The 22,096-nt window shown below is 38.9% G+C and overlaps 1 protein-coding gene across 5 annotated transcripts in view; it reads left to right on the forward strand.

Annotated features, from left to right (window-relative positions):
* The window catches only part of IMMP2L (inner mitochondrial membrane peptidase subunit 2), a 659,819-nt gene that overhangs the window by 36,618 nt on the left and 601,105 nt on the right, over positions 1 to 22,096 (forward strand). For all 5 annotated transcript variants that reach the window (XM_073000504.2, XM_073000506.2, XM_073000505.2 and 2 more), the window contains exons 2-3: positions 258 to 395; positions 20,174 to 20,277. In XM_073000504.2, coding sequence (XP_072856605.1) covers positions 261 to 395; positions 20,174 to 20,277 — 239 coding nt within the window. In that variant the 5' untranslated portion in view covers positions 258 to 260. The remainder of the gene's footprint in view (positions 1 to 257; positions 396 to 20,173; positions 20,278 to 22,096) is intronic.

The raw sequence follows: 22,096 nt of genomic DNA on the forward strand, positions 1-22,096 counted from the left end.
ATTATCCAGTTTTCAATGCATTTCAATGGGAAACTGCGTTTCGCTTAGTGATGATATCGCTTTGCAGCGATTTTTTGGGAACAAATTAACATTGCTAAGCGAGGCACCACTGTATTGTAATTGGTGTTGAATTTCTCTTTCTGTAGCAAATGTTGATGATTATTGACAAAACTACATGACAGTACTCTATTGTTTGCTTGACTATAATGGAAATTTGTCTTGTTTCTGCAATAGTTCAACTTTCTTCCATTCTTTAGATCATGGCCCAGACGCAAAGCATTGGGAGAAGATACATTAAATCATTTGTGAGAGGCTTTTTTGTTGCTGTTCCTGTGACTATCACCTTCCTCGACAGAGTGGCTTGCATTGCAAGAGTTGAAGGGGCTTCAATGCAGGTAACAAACTGACTCTCTGCCCTGTTCATTTCTGCCTCCGTAGAAACCTGTATTATAATTAATGGGCAATCCAATTTCAAAGGATGGAGATAAAAGTAATTTTCAGCACTGCATAGATAAATCCTAACTTTATGAGAAAAGGCTTTTTCAACACAAAGAGGGCAATTTCTGCTATGTTTGGTGAGGCAGCTGTTTCTTGTACTCACAGGTGCAGAAAATATACCAGTAGTAGTTAAAATGTTTAACAGATATTTTTTGTTTCTTTGAGATGCTTCTAATTGTTAAGAAACTGGAAGTATTCTAGATCAATGGGAAGATTTGATTGATTTCTTTCAATCATGACAGGACAGAACACAAAGTCAGCAAGACATGTTGATATTATCAAAGCAGGGGTGTCTCAGTTACTGTCAGGACCTGTCCTTGGTATTACAGGGGAGATGGCAGGTGTGCTGATGTTTATTAATTGCCTTTTAACTAAAAGAAACTAACATGCAACTGCTGCTTACAATAGAAAGAGCAATGTCTCAGCTCTCTGTTTCCAGCTATAACATAAAGTTTTCCATTCTTGGCACAATTAGAAACTAGACTTAACATATCTTCTATCCCATAGCTCCTATGCAGTGGATAGGCGATGGCTATTATCAGCATCATACCCTATATGTTTTGGCTATCTTTGGCATCAAAGCTGGTAAATCTGGTTGCCATTTGCCTGCCATTGCTTGCTGTTGTCTCAAGTCTTGGTTACAGACTTTTGTTACGTATATCTTAGCTTCTGTCACTGCGTAGATCCTCTTTCCTTGTCCCCACGAGCAGAGCAGGAGCCACACAACTGCAGCTACAAATACACAACAGGTACAGCTGTGTACTTATGTAGAAAGAATGGGAGGTATCTATTTTTGCATGGGATTGTATAGCTCATGATAAATGAAGGTACATTTTATTTTTCTCTTACAATACCTATCTTTCAAAACCAACCTTAAGAGCAGAATTTCCAGTCTCACTTTCCCCCCTATTTCTCTTTTATATCTTCAGTTTTTGAGTTCTTGCCTTCCTCATACACACTTTGTGTTGCTACTCTTGACAAAACTCTTGTTCTTTCTTTGAAAAAGCATGCATGTGGTGTTTTCGTTTAGAATAGGGGAGAGGCATGTGGGACAATTCAACCAAATTGAACTCAGCCAGTTACAACCCACTTCAGCCAAAACCAAAAGCCAGCTTCATTGCCAAAGGTTTGTCTTTGACAAAAAATGTTTTCTCTAGTGGATGACTGATAAGAGAAGAAGTTTTACTTGACTGCTTTGGACTAGGAATTCCAGAGTCTGGGAGCAGCAACTGAGTAAACCCTCTATTGTATCCTCAGTAGACGTGTTTCCTGTGGTGGTAAGACAAAGAAGTGCCTCTCCCAAAGACTTAGAAGCCGGGGTAGGTTCATATGAGAGAATATGCTCTTTCAGCATTAAGTACTATATAGAGATGGGGGTATTTGTATAAGAATATTCCCCCCCGAGGTAGAGATAATGATGGTCCGTCCCCCTGAGACCAGACCGTCCACTCACCATTCTACTTCTGCTGCTGTGGGCCCCGCACACCCTTCCTATCGCTCTGGAGCTCGCAGTGGATTAGCCACTCTTTGGCCTGGCAGAGAGACTTGTCATCCCACCTCCTGCCAGGACGGTCCGGACCCTCGCTATCTCCACCTCTAGGGGGGTATTCATATCTGCATACAAATATCCCCATCTCTAGAACTAAAATATTAACTGTTGAAAAATATATTAAAGGAGGTTGCGAGACACCGAGATAAGTTGTTCAAAATATACTTTAAGTCTCTTAGGGAAAAGGTATACGGGAATTCCTAATAAACAAACATAACATCTAAAACATATTACATACCATATAATTGAGCAAAATAAGCAACAGCAGTCAAGGTAACGCCGATAAGTAGGCAAACTCAAAAGGTTCTGCCTTGCTCGTAGCTTTGCACCGTCTGAGGGAGGGTGTGAAGATAGAGGGTGAAACAGACTACATTTATAAAGCAAATTAATTACAGGGAACACATGAGGTTCCTTTCAAGGTTATCCATTAAAGAGAAAGATATGTTGCATATTGATATTACAACATTAACATGATCAGGCCTGGTTTGTGCTAAAAGACCCTGTTCATATGAATGGTCTGTTCAAATGAGAAGTGTAATGTGAGAAGAGTGGACAAAGCATCAATAGCAGAAGCCTTTTGAAGCATGGCAGAGAAGAGAAGACTAGGGATTTGGTTTAGATTATACCTGACTAGCCCAGTGGTTTTTATTTATTTATTTATTTATTTATTTATTTATTTATTTATTTATTTATTTATTTATTTATTTATTTATTTATTTATTTATTTATTTATTTATTTATTTATTTATTTGATTTTTACCCCGCCCCTCTAGACAACGTCTACTCTCTTCAGTTTAAGCTTGAATTTTGCTATGAGAAGCTGATGATCAGAACCACAATCAGCTCCAGATCTTGTTTTTGCTGAATGTATTGAGCTTCTCCATCTTTGGCTGCAGATAATATAATCAATCTGATTTCGGTATTGCCCATCTGGTGATTTCCATGTATAGAGTCGTCTCTTGTGTTGTTGGAAAAGAGTGTTTGTGATGAAAAGCTTGTTCTCTTGACAAAACTCTATTAGCGTATTTGCGAAGGCTTTCACGGCCGGGATCTAATGGTTGTTGTGGGTTTTTCGGGCTTCTTGGCCGTGTTCTGAAAGTGGTTTTTCCTAACGTTTCGCCAGTCTCTGTGGCCGGCATCTTCAGAGCACAGTTTGCTGTCCTCTGAAGATGCCGGCCACAGAGACTGGCGAAACGTTAGGAAAAACCACTTTCAGAACACGGCCAAGAAGCCCGAAAAACCCACAACAACCAAACTCTATTAGCCTTTGCCCTGCTTCGTTTTGAACTCCAAGGCCAAACTTCCCTGTTGTTCCTTTTATCTCTTGACTCCCTACTTTAGCATTCCAATCCCCTAGAATGAGAAGAACATCTTTCTTTAGTGTCAGTTCTAGAAGGTGTTGTAAATCTTCATAAAATTGGTCAATTTGAGTCTCCTCAGCATTCGTGTTTGGTGCATAAACTTGGATTACTGTGTTGAAAGGTCTGCCTTGGATTCGTATTGACATCATTCTATCATTTTTGAGATTATATCCCATTACAGCTTTTCCCACTCTTTTATTGACTATGAGGGCTGCTCCATTCCTTCTACGGGATTCTTGCTCACAATAGTAGATATGATAATCATCTGAGTTGAATTCGCCCATTCCTGTCCATTTGAGTTCACTGACGCCCAGGATGTCAATGTTTATTCTTGCCATCTCCTGTTTGACCACATCCAGCTTCCCAAGGGTCATAGATCTTACATTCCAGGTTCCTATGCAGTATTTTTCTTTGCAGCATCGGACTTTCCTTCCAGGCATGTCCACAGCTGAGCGTCCTTTCAGCTTTGGCCCAACCACTTCATTAGCTCTGGAGCTACTTGTACAGTACTTGTCCTCTGCTCTTCCTCAGTAGAATGTTGGACGCCTTTCGACCTGAGGGTCCCATCTTCCAGCATCATATCTTTTAGCCTTTTGTTTCTGATCATGGAGTTTTTTTGGTATAGATACTGGAGTGGCATTACTCCAGGTGGATTGCGTTTAGTTGGAACTCTCCACTGTGACCTGTCCGTCTTGGGTGTCCCTGCACGGCATAGCCCATAGCTTCTCTGAGTTACTCAAGCCCCTTTGCCACAACAAGGCAGCAATCCATGAAGGGGCGTTTAGTCAGAACTCTCCACTATGGCCTGTCCGTCTTGGGTGTCCCTGCATGGCATATAGCCCATAGCTTCTCTGAGTTACTCAATCCATGAAGGGGAAAGGAAGGAGTACTGAGCAGCAAACTAAAAGTGTGTCTGTAGGGCCATTTTTTCTTGTTATACTTTGAGGAAAGGAAATGTGACAAATCATCTCTATTTTCTTTTATCTCACACTCCAGAGAGTGAATTATGTTGAATGTGTTTGAAAGCTATGGGATGTGATGGAAAGTGAAGTTTAGTCAGCATGATGCCTTACACTCATCAATAACACGCTTGCATTGGACGTATGATTGTTGTAGCTTTCTCTGTACAATCCACAAGAATTGGATTTGTAATAGACCTTTTAGGCTTCTAGCTGGCTTTGTACACTCATTATCCTGACTCACGCTGTGAGATTGAAATTAAAAGTTCTTTCTTTTTTTAAGAAAAGCAAGAATACATCTTACCGTTTTTTCATTCTATTTCCTTTTTCTTCTGTTTTTGTTTTCTGAATCAGTATATGTGTAATTGAGCTCCACAGGTCCTAATGAATAGTAGTGTTTCAAATAACAAACAGTTAATGTATTCAAAATAAATTTAAAATATTTATTTTGTGATGATTTTGCAGTGCCAGGAACTTTGTTTTTTAAATTTTTATACTCAAGTCCAAATTGCTTTTTCAGTAGCCTTGGCATTTTATAAGCCAGTAGTCAATTAATGTGCATCTCATTGCATTGCTCTTTGTATTTTCCAGCCAAATTTATTCCTCCCATTTTATTCCTCCCATTATTACTGTTTTTAGATGAAAGCCTTGATGTCCTCATATAAACAGTTATTAGTATGTTTTGGTATTAGCATATTTATTTGCAGCTGTGTACATATGTGAGGCAGAAACAGCTGGAGAGGTAGTCCTAGTTATTTTGTTGCCAAGGATTTTGGAAGTTCCTTCTTAGAACTTAGAAGTTTGTCTGAATCACAGTTTCATGTAAATGCAACTTCATTTTTAGTCTATGTATCAGCTGTTCCAATTTCTATCCCATGTTTTTTTCCAATAGAGAAGTCCAAGGCAACTTATATTTTCCGAATTAATTTGTGGTGCTGCATTAATTTTAAAGGATCTATTTAGTATTAACATGATTATGTTTCCAGTATGTGTGAAGTTTCTTGAGTTATTGGGTGCAGCTCAACCCCATACTTAATGGACTATCAGCTGTAGTGATGGTCTGTTAGATATAGGCTACAGCTGTGATAATTGAATAACTTCATTGCGGTATAAAACCATAGAAATACATCTAGCACAGTTACAGGATAATACCCTGGTAAGATAAGGGAATATTTATAGAGAATTCAAAGTTTAAAATTTAATTGAGAATTTGAACCTTCTAGTTAACCCATTTTCTTAGTATGAAATTTAATCAAATATAAGCCAAATCTAGCTATTTGTTTAGTAATAAAAGAGTTTTCATTATTTAAAAGTCTTCCCAAACCCTCCTCAATTGCATCTGCTATTAATCTATCTAAACATGGCAGGATTAATCTCTCCTTATGTGGGTGATGAAAGAGGCAATGGAAAAGCATATGTAACATTGATTCCACCTCCCCTTGGGGGCATGGGCAGAGTCTGTCTTCATAAGAAATCTTCTTATGTCTCTCTTTGAGAACCTTTCATGGGATAGCTGTGAGCCAAAGTGAAAGCTCTCCTATAGATGCAATCTTCCAGCTCTGAAATATACATAGAGCTGTCAGACAATGCCACACATGGGGCATTTCAGACTCAAGGGCTGAATCTGACTCTCCTTGGCTCTCTGTCTGGCCTCCTACAGTTTCTCAGATCATCATGATTCTACCTAGGAACGCCATATTAGGTGTTTCTTCTTTGTGGTCTCTGTGAATGCACAATAATGGGTTAATCTGTGCCTGCGCAGAGATCTCTGGAATATTCTAGAGCTCAAACACGCATTTGCCAGGACCCTCCCCCCCAGCACAAGTGGTCCACCTGTCCTGGTAATTACCTCAGTTCCTTTTTGCCGCTGCTGAGGTCTCATCTTCTGCTGAGCTCTCTGCTACGCATCTTGGATCTTGTTCCTGAGGAAATTTAATACTGTAGATCATATAATTGTTGTTGAGTATTGACATTTTTCGTATGACTTTTTCAGTTTTTTGGACCCATTACCCCCCATTTTGTTTCTTCCCTTCCCTTCCCACCTTTTATGGCCCCCACAGGGCTGTTTAAGAGGTGCACTTCAGGTATGAATAAGTTGCCTGTTTTTGATGGCTACGATTTATGCCTTTTTTTGTCCGGGGGAATCATACCAACCAGCCTCCTGTTCCTATTGTAAAAACGTACAGGCCATCAAACTCTATCAGCAGCGCCTTAAATCTTTCCTGTGGGAGCAGTCTCTTTGCCCACCATCCAAGATGGATGACATTCAGGGCTCTCAACCACCACTGGTTTCTTCTGCCACCAACTCCCTGTTACCAACTCGTACGTCTAAGCCAAAACTGCCAAATCCTGAAATCCTCAGGATCGATGTCTCAATCGACCCTGAGACCGAAACTTACTCCGAAACTGGTCGGTACCAAACCAAAGAAATCCAAGAAGTCCTCTGTAGACTCTCAGCCTCAGGTACTGCAACCTCCCGTACAGGATTGATCTCAATACCAACGCTGGATTGATCTCAATACCAACGCTGAATCCATTCTGCCTCCATCCGGCCAACTGCCCTCTCCTCTTTGGCTCAATCTCCGTCTTGGGCGGACACCTCAACTGAGGTGACTGTGCTGCCTTATTCGGCCTGCTTGAGCCCCAAATCTTTGGGTTGCTCTGTGTCCGGGTGTGAGTGAGTCTGAATTAGCATCTGTTCTGGCTGATCCAGTTCCATTGTGGAAGAAGAAAGCTAAACTCCATGACGTTGAGGACACTGACTGTCCGAATACCGTTCTCTCAGAGCCTCTGATACTTTCGGGACTGTCGGTATCACAGGACTCTCGGGCTTGACACCATTGGCCCAAACTAGTCATGGTTTATGAGCCTCCTGTCTACTATGAACCTCCAGCTAAATGGTATCAACATTGTCCACACCAGTATTGGCAGCATGATACCAAATGTTGCATTGAACCCAAGCAGCTTCGGTATGCTTACTATTATCCTTCGGACTCTTCAAAGTCTCCTTCTCCTTAGTATCGTATGGGCTATTACTACGACCAGTCATAAGAGTGTGAGGGCGTCTCTCTCATTCCAATACTGAAGTTCTGCATGAAAGCTCATGGAAAAGACCCTAATGTTGGGAAAGTGTGAAGGCAAGAGGAGAAGTGGATGACAAAGGACAAGATGGATGGACAGTGTCATCAAAGCTACCTACATGAATTTGACCCAATTCTGGGAGGCAGTGGAAGACAGGAGGGCCTGGCATGCCCTGGTCCATGGGGTCACAAAGAGTCGGACATGGTATAACAACTAAACAACAAAAACAACAACACACCATAGTACCAGTTTATTTTCTCTCTCGATTTATGGGGAGCTGCAACCCCTTAACTTTAATTTTTTAAAAATAACAGGTACATCTACATGTCGACTACTGTTTCCCAATGGAAACAGTTGCACTGGTGCCTTCAGAAGCAATGCATTGCACTTAATGGACCTGGCATCCCCACCCAGGGCTGTTCTGCTTGCCAGACAGTAGGTGGAGTGATGTGACACCTATCAATCCATTTAAAGCTTTTGATAGAAGTTTACCAAAGTACAGTATTGACATTCCAGCCATGGAAATTTAAAAAAAAATATAGAAGGGCAGCTGTGTGGCAGTAATGGTGGCCACATTCCCTGGTGAATTTGCTTTGAAAAAAGATTTTGTAGGATCGTGCACACATGCCATAGTACTAAAGAATATATTGAAACGCCACCAGAAAAAGACCCAGAAACTTCTCAGGAAAGGGGAATTCAACTGCAATTACAATGCTGTCCGGTAAAAGGGCATTTTGTCATGCAACCACAGATTTATTCTACAATCTAACTTGGGCATAAGTAGGGAACAATTCCATTGTGTGGTCACACTCTAAATCTCCATGTTTAGGTGTATACATAGAAGCATTTAGTTGCATTAGATGATATTTTCATGCAACTTTTAGAGTATTGCATGAATATTGTACTGGAATATTTTTATTGGTATGTTGGTCATAGTGGTGGATTAATTTTGCAATGTTTAAAAGACAAATACAGTACAGATATCTTGCAGTAGAAAGTAATTTTTAAAAAGCATACATGTTCTAGAGGTGTAATCAAGTATTATACAGATAGTAATAGCTTGTATACATAGTTATGCTGTAAAACACGGTAACCGTTGCCTGTTTGCCCAGAAAGAAAATTCAGTTTTTTGTTTATAAAACACAACAGGACATAGAAAATTAATGTGTCTGATGGTGTTTCTGATGGCAGAACCAAAAAAAATATGCATTCCGTTCTGAGTAATTTGAGTGATTTGTTTTCAGTAGATTCCCTTTCACAATCATTTTCATTTTAAAGGAAGCACCTACCTGATTCAGTCTCTGTTTTAGCCAGAGAATGAGAAACTATGAAAAAGAGTATGAATTACTACTTGTTTTGCAAAATAACGTTATGAATGGGAGACCTAATTAGTGGGTACGTGTAGAATATTGCAATTAGCCAAGTAAAAATGCATAACTGTGCCATCAGTTATGGATGATTTTCTTTAGCAATGTAATACGTAAATACGGATTTGGCATGTAAATGAGGTAGAAGCCTAGGAAGTGAACAGCTGGCTCAGATTCAGTAATTTGAATTTCAGTTTTGAAATGTATTAATTTTGTCAGTCATAAGATTGGGCATAGAATCCTTCAGCGACTTTAACAGTCCATAGTCCTGGAAATGAGAGCCATCAGGAGGAACTGTAATGATTTCTCCTTTTAATTGACAGTTGCTCTTGTTGACATACTTCAGAATTTTCTAGAGTTTGCTAAGACAGACATTATTTAGGTTAGTGTGACGCTTCAAATCTGCTGCTTGAGACAGTTATCTTACTCTGCCTAACGGTAAGGCTGGCCCTTCATTCAGTTCAAAGGCTGAAGAAAATTACTGTTTTGGACCATGCGGGTTGGGGATTTCTGGGAGTTGTAGTCCAGAAATTTCCCATCTGTGACTTGATTATACTTTCACTGAAGTCCTGACATTTTTTTTTACTTCCACATGTGATACTATAACTATATTCTGGAACTTGGAGGAACACCTTTGTCATGGCCTGGACGTTGACTGTGTGGCTAACATCAATATTTCTTTCTTTGTCTAACACTTAGCCTGTTACTAGAAACTGATAGATATTAGAGGATATGTGAAGAGGTGGGGAATGTCATTTAAAAAAAGAGACACTACAGCATTTAGGTAGTTTCATTCCTATAAATGATTGTGAGAACATTGCCACAATAAATTAATTCCATGGAATTTAACTTTCTTGATGAGTGGAGGTCTGATGACACCACAGTTTCTATACCTTTGCACCTCTTGGAGCTTCATTTATGCAAGTGGGTCCACTTAGTTAGATATACTGGTGGAATTTACTGTTTGAACAGTGTGGGATAGAGATTAGGTAAATCTTTTGCTTGCTTTGCTTTAAAAAGTGTTGAGTCTATAGACACCCACTAACAGAATCAAGAAGAAAAACTGGCAGTGTAAATGAAGAGTACTATGAAAAGTTATTTCAGTTTTATAGCTGCTGGAACAAAAGCAAATGTGAGTAAACATCACTATCGACAAAATAATATTTTATTTCTGATTATTTTTTAAAAATATAAATATTTTTATTTTATTTTTTCAAATTTTCTGTCCATTGCAACCAGAGTGATTTATTACAATATGTTCCATTCATTTCAACATGTCTTATAGTGTAGGCATCCTTCGGTCTCAAGAGACTATGGTAATGTGCTCTGTATGGAGGACTTGGAACAGCGTCTAGTGTGGCTGAGAAGGCCAATTCGATCTGATGTTGAGCCATCACAAACTACAGTGCCCTTCATTTCCTCATGAAAGGATCTGATGATGTTAAGGAGTCGAAGTGGGCATCCAGTCTTGGGAAGTATTTTAAAAAGGCCATCTCCCTGCTAAACAAATGAAAGGCCTTTGTGAGATCTACGAAGTCTACAAAGAGTGGGTATTGTTGTTCCCTACATTTCTTCTGCAACTTTTTGAGGGAGAATACCATGTCAGTGGTGGATCTGTTGGCTTGAAATCCACACTGTGATTCTGAATAGACTCTGTGTGCAAGCACCTAATGCCTCTTCAGCAGAACACAGGCGAGCAGCTTCCCTACAATGCTGAGAAGAGAGATGCCACGGTAGTTATTGCAGTCGCCCCTGTCTCCTTTGTTCTTATACAATGTGATGATGTTTGCATCCTTCATGTCCTGTGGTACTCTACCTTCCCTCCAGCAAAGACAAAAGATTTCATACAGCATGGTGTTGATGATCTCTTTACAGTTCTTCAGCACTTCAACAGGGATGTTATCCTTCCCAGGTGCCTTGCTGGAGGCGACAGAATCCAAGGCCACTTTTATTTCTGCTAAAGTTGGTTCGCTGTCCAGCTCTTCCAAGGCAGGCAGGCAGCCAATGTTATTTAGTGCCTCTTCATTTAAAATATCCTCTCTGGAATATAGCTCAGAGTGGTGCTGCACCCAGCATTCTATCTGCTGTGCTCGGTCCTGGATAATTACGCCGGTAGCAGACTTCAAGGGAGCAGATTTCTTCTGTATTGGACCTAAAGCCTGCTTGATACCATCATACATTCCCTTGATGTTACTGTGTCCGCTGCTATCTATATCTGAGAGCAGAGCTGAAGCCAATAATCATTGGAACATCTCCTGGCAGCCTGTTGGACTTGGCTATGGGCAGCTCGAAGATCCTGCAAGTTGTACTGACTAGGACAAGTTGTGTATGCTGCTAGAGCTCTCCTATTATCCTTGATGGCTGGCATCAACTTCTCCAAATGAGCTTCAAACCAGTCTGCCATCTTTTTGGTCTTGTTGCCAAATGTGGAAAAGGCTGTGTTATAAACAGCGTTCTTGAAATGATCCCATCATTCAAGTGCATTTGTATCAGCCGGGTCTGGAACGGTTTCCTCAAGCGCTTGGGCAAATTCCTCCACTTTTCTTTGATTGCAAGTCTTGCTGAAGTCAATACATGGTCTTTCTTTTTCATGTGATACAATCTCTTTGTTCGCAGTTTTACTCTACTAAACACCAGGGAGTGATTGGTATCGCAATCAGCGCTCTGGTAACTGTGTGTGATCATAATACTAGGAAGGCTAGAACGTCTACTGAGGATCAAATCGAGCTGATGCCAATGCCTGGATCTTGGATGTCTCCAGGCAACTCTATGTTGAGGCTTCATATTCAAGAATGTGTTGCTGACACAAAGACCATAATAACAGCAAAACTCTAGCAAGCGTTGGCCATTTTCGTTCATCTTTCCAGTGCCAAAACGGCCTAGACAAGTGGGCCAAGAATTGTGATCAGCACCAACTCTAGCATTAAAATCTCCGAGAATGAAGAGTGCCTCTCTTTCAGAGACTTTTTTGATAGTAGTTGCCAGATCGTCATATAATTCACTTCTGTAGTGGATGACAGTGTTGGTGCATATGCGCTAATCAGGGTAACTGGTCCTGCTGATGAGTGGAGCTGCAGAGACAGGATTCTTTCACTCCCCACAGTAGGTGGAACAATGTGTTATTTCAATGCTGTATGTGAAGCTGGAGTGTCCTCTCCAGAGCACGAAGCCTGGGTAAAATAATATGGAGGATAGGCTGTTTCCCAAGCAGCAAATCCTCCTCTCCATGTCGCTGAAATAGTCCAATGGAAAGACAAGAGCCAATACAACTAGTTGCAGTAAAGTATTATATAAACTTTTAATCAATTTTTCCTCTGACTTCAGCAACCCCTCATCCAAAGGTATTTTGTCTTTCTGAAACCCTGTAGCTTTATCTTTTACGTATCTCGATTTCAACAAGTTTATCGACCACCAATCTAAGTTAATACCTTGTTCTGCCAGTTCATCTTTGTTCTTTAAATTAAAATCACAATCTAATATCTTGGCATATCCTGTTTGTCCCTTGAGATGTTCTTGCTGGCTCAGAGAACGCTTCTAATGGAGCTACCCATAATGGTATCTTTCTATATTGTTGTGCCTTAACTGTCTTCCAAACTCATAACAGAGCTCTCCTGATCAAATGTAAATTAAATGTTTTGCATTGCTTATCATCTTGGTACCATAGGTAGGCATGCCAGCCTAGCCTTAAATCATACCTCTCAATTTTTAAAAGTCTCCTATTTTGTAGAATAACCAATTTCCTCACGCAGAACATTGCTGCTGCTCTGTAATAATTCATCCAGTCTGGTAGGGTAAACCCTCCTCTCTGTTTATTGTCCTGAAGAGCCTTAAGTTTTATTCTTGTTTTTTCCCCATACCAAACATACTTGGTCATTATCTTATTCAGTTCTTTTAAAAAATCTTGTTTTAATAATATTGGAATTGTCTGAAAGAGAAAAAGTAGCTTTGGTAATATATTCATTTTTATTGTGGATATTCAACCCATTAGGGATAATTGGAGTTTAGACCATTTCTGCAAATCTACTTTGATTTCTTTCATTACTTCCATATAATTGTCCTTCATTAATGTACTTAAGTTTTTTGTTTGTTTGCTTGATTTTTTTGGTCATATTAATTCCTAAGTACCTAACCTTATACGTTTCATGACATCTGGAGTGTTTTCGTAATTCTTCTTTTTCTTTTGTCATATTTTTCATCAGAATTTTTGTTTTTTGTTTAAGACCTGACATACATCCATATTGAATTATTGTCTCTACTGGAATAGAATTTGTTTATTACGGTCAGATGACCAGCCCACGAAACATATCCATGGCTGAAACATACAAAATACAGTTTAAAATATACAAACAATTCACAAAACATACCATGCGGCCAAAATACACAAAATGCAATTCAAAAGTGTATAGCCAATCCATAAAACACACTACATGATAAAAAAACATAAAATGCAATTAAAAGTGTGCACAACAAGCAATCAACCGTGCACTGATTGTAAAACACGGGCAGAATAAAACACAGCACCTCTATAGCTATCCCCCAGGCCATTGTCCCTTTGGTTCTGACCATAACACCTCTCCATGCTAGACAATAAACCATCTCAGTGCCTCTTAGACCAGTCAATCCGTGAGCTCAGGAGACTAGAAGGGAGCTCTGTGCCATAGCTGCTGCACAAAATCTTGCTGCAGAGCATGTAATAAGGGAGTCTTGATCAGAAAGAAATAGCTTGATGTAAAATTCTTCTGATCTCCATGGATATCTGAGAATGATTGGGCTCAGGAGGTTGGTGCGTAGATCTGTAGAAAAGACAATACAGTAAAACATGACCTACGGTTTCCACTTGGTCATCATTGTCACAGGCAATCTGAGATAGATATATGTTGAAATCTTCCCTCCATGAGTTTAGAGGGTAAAACATTAAGTCTTGCTAATGTGAAGGCTCTTCTGGTCTTTGTTGACATTGTGCTTGTCAAATATGCAGATATTGTAAAGGCATTATTAGTGACAACACTGTATTTGCCTACCTGGCTCATATGCTCTTGAAGTTCTGTGTCCCAGATTCTTTGTTTGAGTGCTACTTTAGCGCTGACCTGCCCCATCACCAAAAGAACATTGGTGGGAAAGCCCACTTGCCTTATTTCTTTTGTAAGTTGTAGTTTCCATACTGATTGAAAGGAATCAAAAAGTGGCAACTGTACCAAGACTTCTGAAGAGAAGAGAAGCTTTAGACAGTAACTTAACATGTGGACTCCAGTCAAAGGGCTACATTAGGTGTACAGGGGGATACAGTCAGAATAGATCTCAAAAATTTGGTTTGGACTACCTCAAGAGGACGTAGGTCAGATAAAGCAAACAATTGGCACCCGTAGAGCATTTGAGCAACAACTTTAGCCTTGAAAACCTGAATGGCTGTGGGGATATGGTGACTCCCTTTGGTGTGAAAAAATCTTGTTAATGCTGCCGCACTTTTGTGAGCATTCAGTGCTGCATACTTTATGTGGCGGCCCCAGAAACCCGAGGCATGAAAGATTATGCCCAAATATTTGTAGCTGGAAACCTGCTCTATAGGATGACCATTGATAGTCCAATTGTGCTTTACTCTTCTTCTACTGACCACGAGAACTTTGGTCTTCTGGTAATTAATTACTAACTGCTCTCAATTACAGTAAGAAGAAAGCTCCCTCAAGAGTCTTCTCAGTCCCACACATGTTAATAAGAGGAGCACCATTTCATCTGCATAAAGCAGCATTGATACACGACATAAATGCAGCTTGGGGGGGATGAAATTCAGGCTTAGATAAATATGTTATTAATATAGAAGTTAAACAAGGTGGGCGCCAGTATACAACCATGTTTGATCCCATTGAAAACTGGGATTGGATTGGATAGAACTCCAGCTGAATTACAGAGGACTCTCAGATGGGTATTTTCATACAGCCATCTCATTAGCAGAAGCAGTTGTCTGTCTATGTTTGTAGATTCAAATTTGGCCCAAAGTTTATTTCTTGGGATAAAATCGAAAGCGGGCTTAAAATCAATAAAGGCTGCATACAAGGCGCCTCCTTGGAGGGAGGAGTATTTATGAGTTAGATGTTGTAGGATAAAGCCCTGATCCAAGGTAGACTTTCCTGCCCTAAATCCTGCCTGCACATTGGTCAATATATTTTCTGCTTGAAGCCAGTCTGAAAGCCTCCCCAGTAGATACCTTGCATACAGCTTACTGATTGCACTGAGTAGGCTTATCGGACAGTAATTATCAGAGTCTCCTCTATTGCCTCGTTTGAATATTGGTACTATAATGGCTAACCCCCAGTCCTCTGGAATACACATTGTATAATTAATCCAGGAAAATAGGGAGGCCAGGACTGGGGCCCACCAGTCCAGGTTGGCCTTCAACAAGTCTACTGGGATATAATCCATATACAGTTATTGTCTCTACTAATGTTTCTATTGACATCATGGGTTCTTCTAAGATTAGTACTAAATCATCAACATAGGCTTGAATTTTGAAATATTCTCCTTTAACCTTTAAATCCTTGATTCTCTTATCCTCTCTGATTTGTTGGTTCAGGAGTTCCAACATGATAATAAACAGTAGGGGGGACAGCGGGTATCCTTGCCTTGTGCCTTTTTCAGTTTGAATTGTTTCTGTCAGCAATCCATTCACTTTGATTCTTGCTTCTTGTTTAGAATATATTGCTTTAATTTCTCCTATAAACTTCTCTCCAGCTTCCATTAGTTGCAACTGTGTCGTCAAAAAAATCCAGTTCATATTGTCAAAGGCCTTCTCTGCATCGAAAAATATTAATGCCATCTGTTTTTCAGGGTGGGCTTCATAGTATTCCAAGACATTCAATACTATCCTGATATTGTTTTTCATTTGTCTTTTTGGTAAGAATCATGATTGGTCCTGATGAATAATCTGCACCAAAACTTTTTTTCAATCTGTTTGCAAATATTGATGAATTTTTTTTATAACCTACATTCAATAACAAAATTGGTCTGTAGTTTTGAATTTCTGATTGATCTGTACCTTCTTTATGTATCACTGAAATTATTGCTTCTTTCCATGAAGTGGGAATTTCTTTTTGTATTTCTATTTCTTCTGTTAATTCCTTAAAGGGTAAATCTAGAACTTCTTCAAAAATCTTGTAATATTCAGCCGATATTCCTGGAGATTTATTATTCTTTTGTTTTCTAATAGCTTCCACCACTTCACACATCATTATTGAGGAATTCAAGCTCTCTTTATTTTCTTTAGATAATTTCTTTTAACTGAAACTTCTGTAGATATTCGCTTTGCTCTATTATTGATTTCCCTGGTTCTTTGTATAGCGCATAATAGAAATCCTTGACAATTTTTTTTATTTCCTTCTGCTCTCATTTAGTCTCTCCTTCCTGGTCTTTAAGGTTTATAATTTGGTTTCTTGTTTGCTCTTTTCTCAGTCTATAGGCAAGCCATCTGCCTGGTTTGTTTGCTTTTTAAAAGAAATTTTGTTTCGCTTGTTTTATCTTCATTGCCACTTCTGAAATCCACCATAGATTTATTTGATGTTGTACTGATGTCATATTATCTACTAGTTTTTCAATTGAACTATTTTGTTTTGACTGTTGTTCGAACTGGAAGAGTTTTTTCTCTAATTCTTTGTATTTTTGTATTTTTTTCTTTTTTTTATCTTGCTGCATGCTTTATAGCTATCCCTCTTAGCTTTGCTTTTCCTGCATCCCAGACTACTCTCATTGGTACATCTGGAATTTTATTTTCCTTAAAAAACCAAGACATTTCTTGCATCACTTCTTTCTTAAAATCTTCATTTTGCAAAAGACTAGTGTTCATTCTCCAGAACTATGTTTTATTTTGTATATTCAGTTGTAAAATAACTGGACTTTGATCAGCAAAAGTTCTTGGTAGTATGTCTATAGTCTTCATCACGTTTATCCAGCTTATTGGAATCCAGCATGCATCTATTCTAGACCATGTCCTATGCAAATTTGAATATAAGGTATAATCTTTCTCTTTTATATGTGTTGCTCTCCATGCATCTACCAAATGGAACTCTTCTATAGACTGGATGGTTTTTTGATAATATAGTCCTACTTTCTTTTTTCCTTTTCTTAATGTTTGAATGTTTGTGTCCAGTTTTCTATCCAGAACTGCACTGAAGTCCCCTGCAGAGCAAATATCTTTGTATTCTTTATCTGCCAATTCTTTTTGTAGGTCTTTGAAAAATGTATCTTGATTTTTATTTGGAGCATAAATATTCACTATCATTGTTTTTTCTTTCCCTGTTTGAATTTCTACAATTAATATTCTTCCATTTTGTGATGCAAAAATTGGTTTAGGTTTCAGATCCTCTTTTATAAATGTTGCCACCCCTCTCTTTTTTTCTTTGTTGTCTGATGCAGCGAAGAGCCTTCCTAATTTTGGCATTTCCAAATATTTCTAATCTTTTTTTAAAAAATACGAGTTTCTTGTATGTATGTAACATCCAAATTCAGTTTCTTAAGCTGATGATTCCCCCCCCCCCCCGTTTTCCAGGTGCGTTGAATCCATTTAATCTCAGTTTATTTTTAGACATTTCCTGCTTGCTTACTCCTTCCATAGTCCTCCCTCTTCCTTGTAGATCTAGTCTGAATCTGTACTACTAATTTAGATTTTTTTTTTGCCTCTTTGGCAAAATTACCTAATTGCTCCAACACTTTTGGTATATTGTTAATTTAGAGACAGAGAAAGGAGTCATCATGCTGTGCTTATTACATAGACCATTAGATTAGATATTTTTCCCTATATTCCTCCCATGCTCTTGATAAGGTTGCTGTTTGATAGTTTGGGAACATTTCTTTCTTCTTTTTGATTGAATTAGCATTGCATATTTTCCTGTTTTATGAGTGTGATGGGCTGATGTCTGGGAGACTGACCCAGGAAACCCATTTGGTGTCCTTGGGCTGGTCACAATTTCTCAGTCTCACCATCCTCACAAGATTTTTGAATGGTTAGGCAATCCATGTATCTTGAGCTTATCTGAGAAGAGGAAAGATGTAAATGTGATTAATAGATACAATGAACAAACAAAGAAACAGGTGACAAAATTCCTAACTGTAACACATTTCCACACATTGCTTTCTTTCCCTATCTCAGCCCCCAGTCTGAGGTATCAGCCTAAAGTGTGTCATATGGTATTTTTGCACCTGTGGGATTGCTAAAAATGGATAAACGAGTCTGTTTCCAGTCTATCGCTGTATCGTCTGTGTTCATTCTTAAATCCACTCCATCCCATCTGCATCTGTTTATATATATAAATGACATGAAAATGTATGTTATTCTGAAGGGTTTTTTCCAGGCTTTTATTCACCTTTTTTTTTAAAAAAAATGTAATTCTTTTTAGTGGATATTGCTTTTATAATAAGCTCTAAAAGGGGAACATACCTTATGGAGCTCATAGTGTAAATAATAGTTGATTGTTACCACCATTCATTCAAGGCTTCATAAAGATGTTAAAATGCTCAAAGTTGGTCCTTTTCACATCAGGAAAATGAGGTATTAAAACTAAGGCTTCTAAATTCTCTTTATCTTCTGACTTGTTTGTAGGGGCTCAGTGTAAAGTGAAGATAGAGGTGCTCTTGAAGACACAGACTCTTTGCCACCTTGACCCCTGACAAATGGTCCCCTTAACTACTCATCTTCATTTTTTCACATTACGTAAATAAAAGAGCACCGTGGGCATGACTACAGCATCATTTATCCCGTGGTTTTTGACACAATTATCACTGTCAGTTTTCTGTTATTTCCCCCTAGTTACGTGATTTAATGCTAATCATGCAGAAGCCTGTCCGTTTTGCATGGTCATTCATTGTGTTCTGCTCAGCTGGGGAGGGCTATGACTTTTTAATGACATTGCTTTATTTCAGGTTCGTCATATGTGATTGCCTGTACTGATCTGAGCAGGTGGTGTGTATATCTGTGTGTGTGTCCTAATGTGAAGTTGGCAGGGTGAGAGATAAACCAGAATATCCACCTCCACAGAAGCATTTTTTAAAATGGTGTTGTCAAACACAGCACTGACTTAGTTTAGTGACATGTCACCTACCAAAATCAGTTGCATTATGTGCAAAATACATAGACTTGAGTCTGGAAAATGGAAGAAGGAGTTTGGGAGACCCTCTTCATCCCATTGACAAAAGTGTCTTCTGGATCAAAGACCCTCAGGTAGTTAGGAACATAGGAGTCTGTCTCATGTGCAGCCCTGTTAGCTTTCTGACAGCCCTTTTGATTTGCCTGTATTTAAGAAAAATGACCCCACAAGACAGTGAAGGAGGCTGTAGAGGTCCTGCCAGGTACAAAGAGGTTAAATGTTCAAAGGGATGAACATACTGGTTTTCTGAGATAAACTGGCAGGGGATAAATTGCTTCCCTTGCCTCTGGTCAGTGGCTTCGAATTGCTTTTTGCAGCTTATATCTTGCTTCCCCCTCCCCATTTCCACTCCACTTCCATTTCTACTCAACGAGGTATCAAAAAAGGACCATCTCATAACAAGGTCTATTTTTAAATATATATATAATTTTGGTAGGTGACATGTCACTAAACTAAGTCGTGTGTGTGTGTGTGTGTGTGTGTGTGTGTGTGTGTGTGTGTGTGTGTGTGTGTGTGTGTGTGTGTGTGTGTGTGTGTGTGTGTGTGTGTGTGTGTGTGTGTGTGTGTGTGTGTGTGTGTGTGTGTGTGAGAGAGATTTGTTGTTACTGCTGTTTGGATCCAGAACACCAGGAGTCCTAGTCTATAAGATGCAGGTCTGAGGAATCCTGGGATTGCTCAGCAACAGAGATCACATATGTTATTCTTGTGTCTCCTTCTTGTTGATTCTCCTTGACAAACAATGGGACTGTCTCTTTAATAGCCTGAGCTTGAAAATAGCTTCATGAGGGTTACAGTTGCTTATGAAGGAATGGAGTCGAAGGAAATTATATCTTGTTTGGTCCATTTCTCAAATAGCTGAGCCTGGAGAAATTAGTTTTGTGTGCTAGAGCATTATAGGAACTGTAATTTTAAAAAATAATGTGTCAATGCTCTGTCGGATTGCTCTGTCAGTGCTCTATCAGCCCCTACTATTGTTTCAGTTAGAGATGGGAATCTTCAATCCCACCCCACCCCTTATGTTTTGGCTTGTAATTCCCACATCCTTTACCTGTGGCTGTGTTGGTTGGAGCTTCTGAGAGGTGGAGTCCAAAACATTTGGAGGACCAAGCCTGCCTCCCTCCTCCTGCTTCCCATGTACTGTACATCTGTGCTTAAAGATCATTCAATGCTGAATTGAATTATTTATTTTTCATTCAGTAAAACTCTAATTTTCTCCCCTCTTTTGTAGCCTTCTTTGAATCCAGAAGAAACACGGATATGTGACATAGTGCTTTTAAACCACTGGAGTATTCGAAATTATGAAGTCCAACGTGGAGACATAGTTTCACTGGTGTGAGTAATCTCTGTCTCTATGATTTTCTCCAGCCCATTGATATCATTCATCTGATGTGCTTCTATGTGTTTTTGGATGAAGCAGGAACTTGATGGCAGATTTGTTGTGCAAAGAGCATGCATATGGTTAACGCTGTTGAGCTGCAGAAGGTTGTCAAAAGTTTTCGGCATTAAGCATATGAAAGTCTAGTGTCTGTTTAAGTGGTAACATAGAGTGGTGGATAAGAAATGCGGATATCAGAAATCAGGACTTATGTAGCAATTGTAATTACATAAACAATAATTAGCATCATTTGAAGATGAATGAAGAGTGTTTCTTGACGGTGGCGTTGGACTTTAGTTGGCTTTAGTTGTGTTGTTTCTTAAGTAAATTTTAGGTTTTACTCTTTAAAAGCATACTTGATCAGCATTGGTGCAATGTTGACATGGCTTTGTTTTAATAAAGGTTCAATGTTCCTGAAACAGGTGTGTGTTTGGGGGTTGGGATTTTTTTTAAAAAAGTGACTGTCCATGAGGTGGCACTGTTTCTCTGCCTAATACCTCCGTGACATATAAAGGATGAACACTATTCCATTCTTAATGGAATCTAAAAATGGAATGTCGAGTTGTGCATAACAGACAGAGTGACATTAAGCAAATTGATAGTATATGCTCTGATGACAAAATTTGTTTTTTAGCATTATAATTAAAGTGTGTGGCACACAGATAGCAGTGTACTCTGTCTTTGATTCCTTTTGCTGGATTTTGACTGCATTAGAATGGCTTTTGAGGAAAGTACATAAACAGACCTCTTTGTTGGTTTTGTGCTAGAGTTTTGCTATTGCATTGTTGAGTTTCCTTTCATTGTTGACTTGCAAAACCCATTCTTATCAGCGTGCCTGTTATAAGCGTGGTTGTCCCTTGTGTTGAATCTTGCTCAGAATTGGACTTCAGGTCTAAAAAGTGGACATGAGAAACCCAATTTGTTGAGGAACTGTTTGCATTTTTAAGAAGCAAAGGAAAAATGATAACAGATTATAAGCAGCTCCAGTTAAAACAAAATAAATTAATTTAAAACTAAACCCCACCCTGTTGTCTTCACTCTTTTTGTTTGCCTTGATCTTAATGCTGACAAGTATAACGCTTTTCGCCACAAAAAACATTCTCCATTTTATATGTCCAGAATGGATCTTGTTTGGGGTTGTGCATATAGAAAATGCTAGATTAGGTAACATCTGAATTGGGCTGTGCTTTCCAGAACACATGGTTATGAAAACTAGATATTGAAATAGCTATAACATGTAATCAGTTGCAGGATACCTCTGTGAGTAGTGTTACCTGCAATTATTCTGTGGGTCAAATAACGTATTGAGAACCTGTACCAGATTCATAACATCACTCCCTAATGTGAAATTTCAGTAACTCTTTATGCTCTCCCGTCCAAAGTTAAATCTTCCGAACATCCCAACAAGGCATAGTGAATTCTTCAAATATTTTATTTTCTGTGCTATATCTTTAGCCATAAAATGCCACTTCAAGCAGTATACAAACACTGTAAAACAAGAAACATTCTGAAACATTCTAGCACAGCCAAAATTCTGAGCAGATAGAAAGAAAAAAGGATACATACGTATCTTTGGTGGTCATAAAGACTAAGCAACACAATGTAATAGACATTGTTGATGGTTTGTAATAAAGCAATCACTGTCAATGCATCCATAAACAATAGTCTGTTTAGTGAATTATTAGCTGAAAATGTTGCTGTTGAAATTGCTGCATCTGATTATTTTAGTGAAATGCAGCTCACTGTAATCAACACCTGTTTCTGGAGATTAAAAAT

This window comes from Pogona vitticeps, chromosome 5 (assembly GCF_051106095.1).
Source record: "Pogona vitticeps strain Pit_001003342236 chromosome 5, PviZW2.1, whole genome shotgun sequence".
Taxonomy (NCBI): Eukaryota; Metazoa; Chordata; class Lepidosauria; order Squamata; family Agamidae; genus Pogona; species Pogona vitticeps.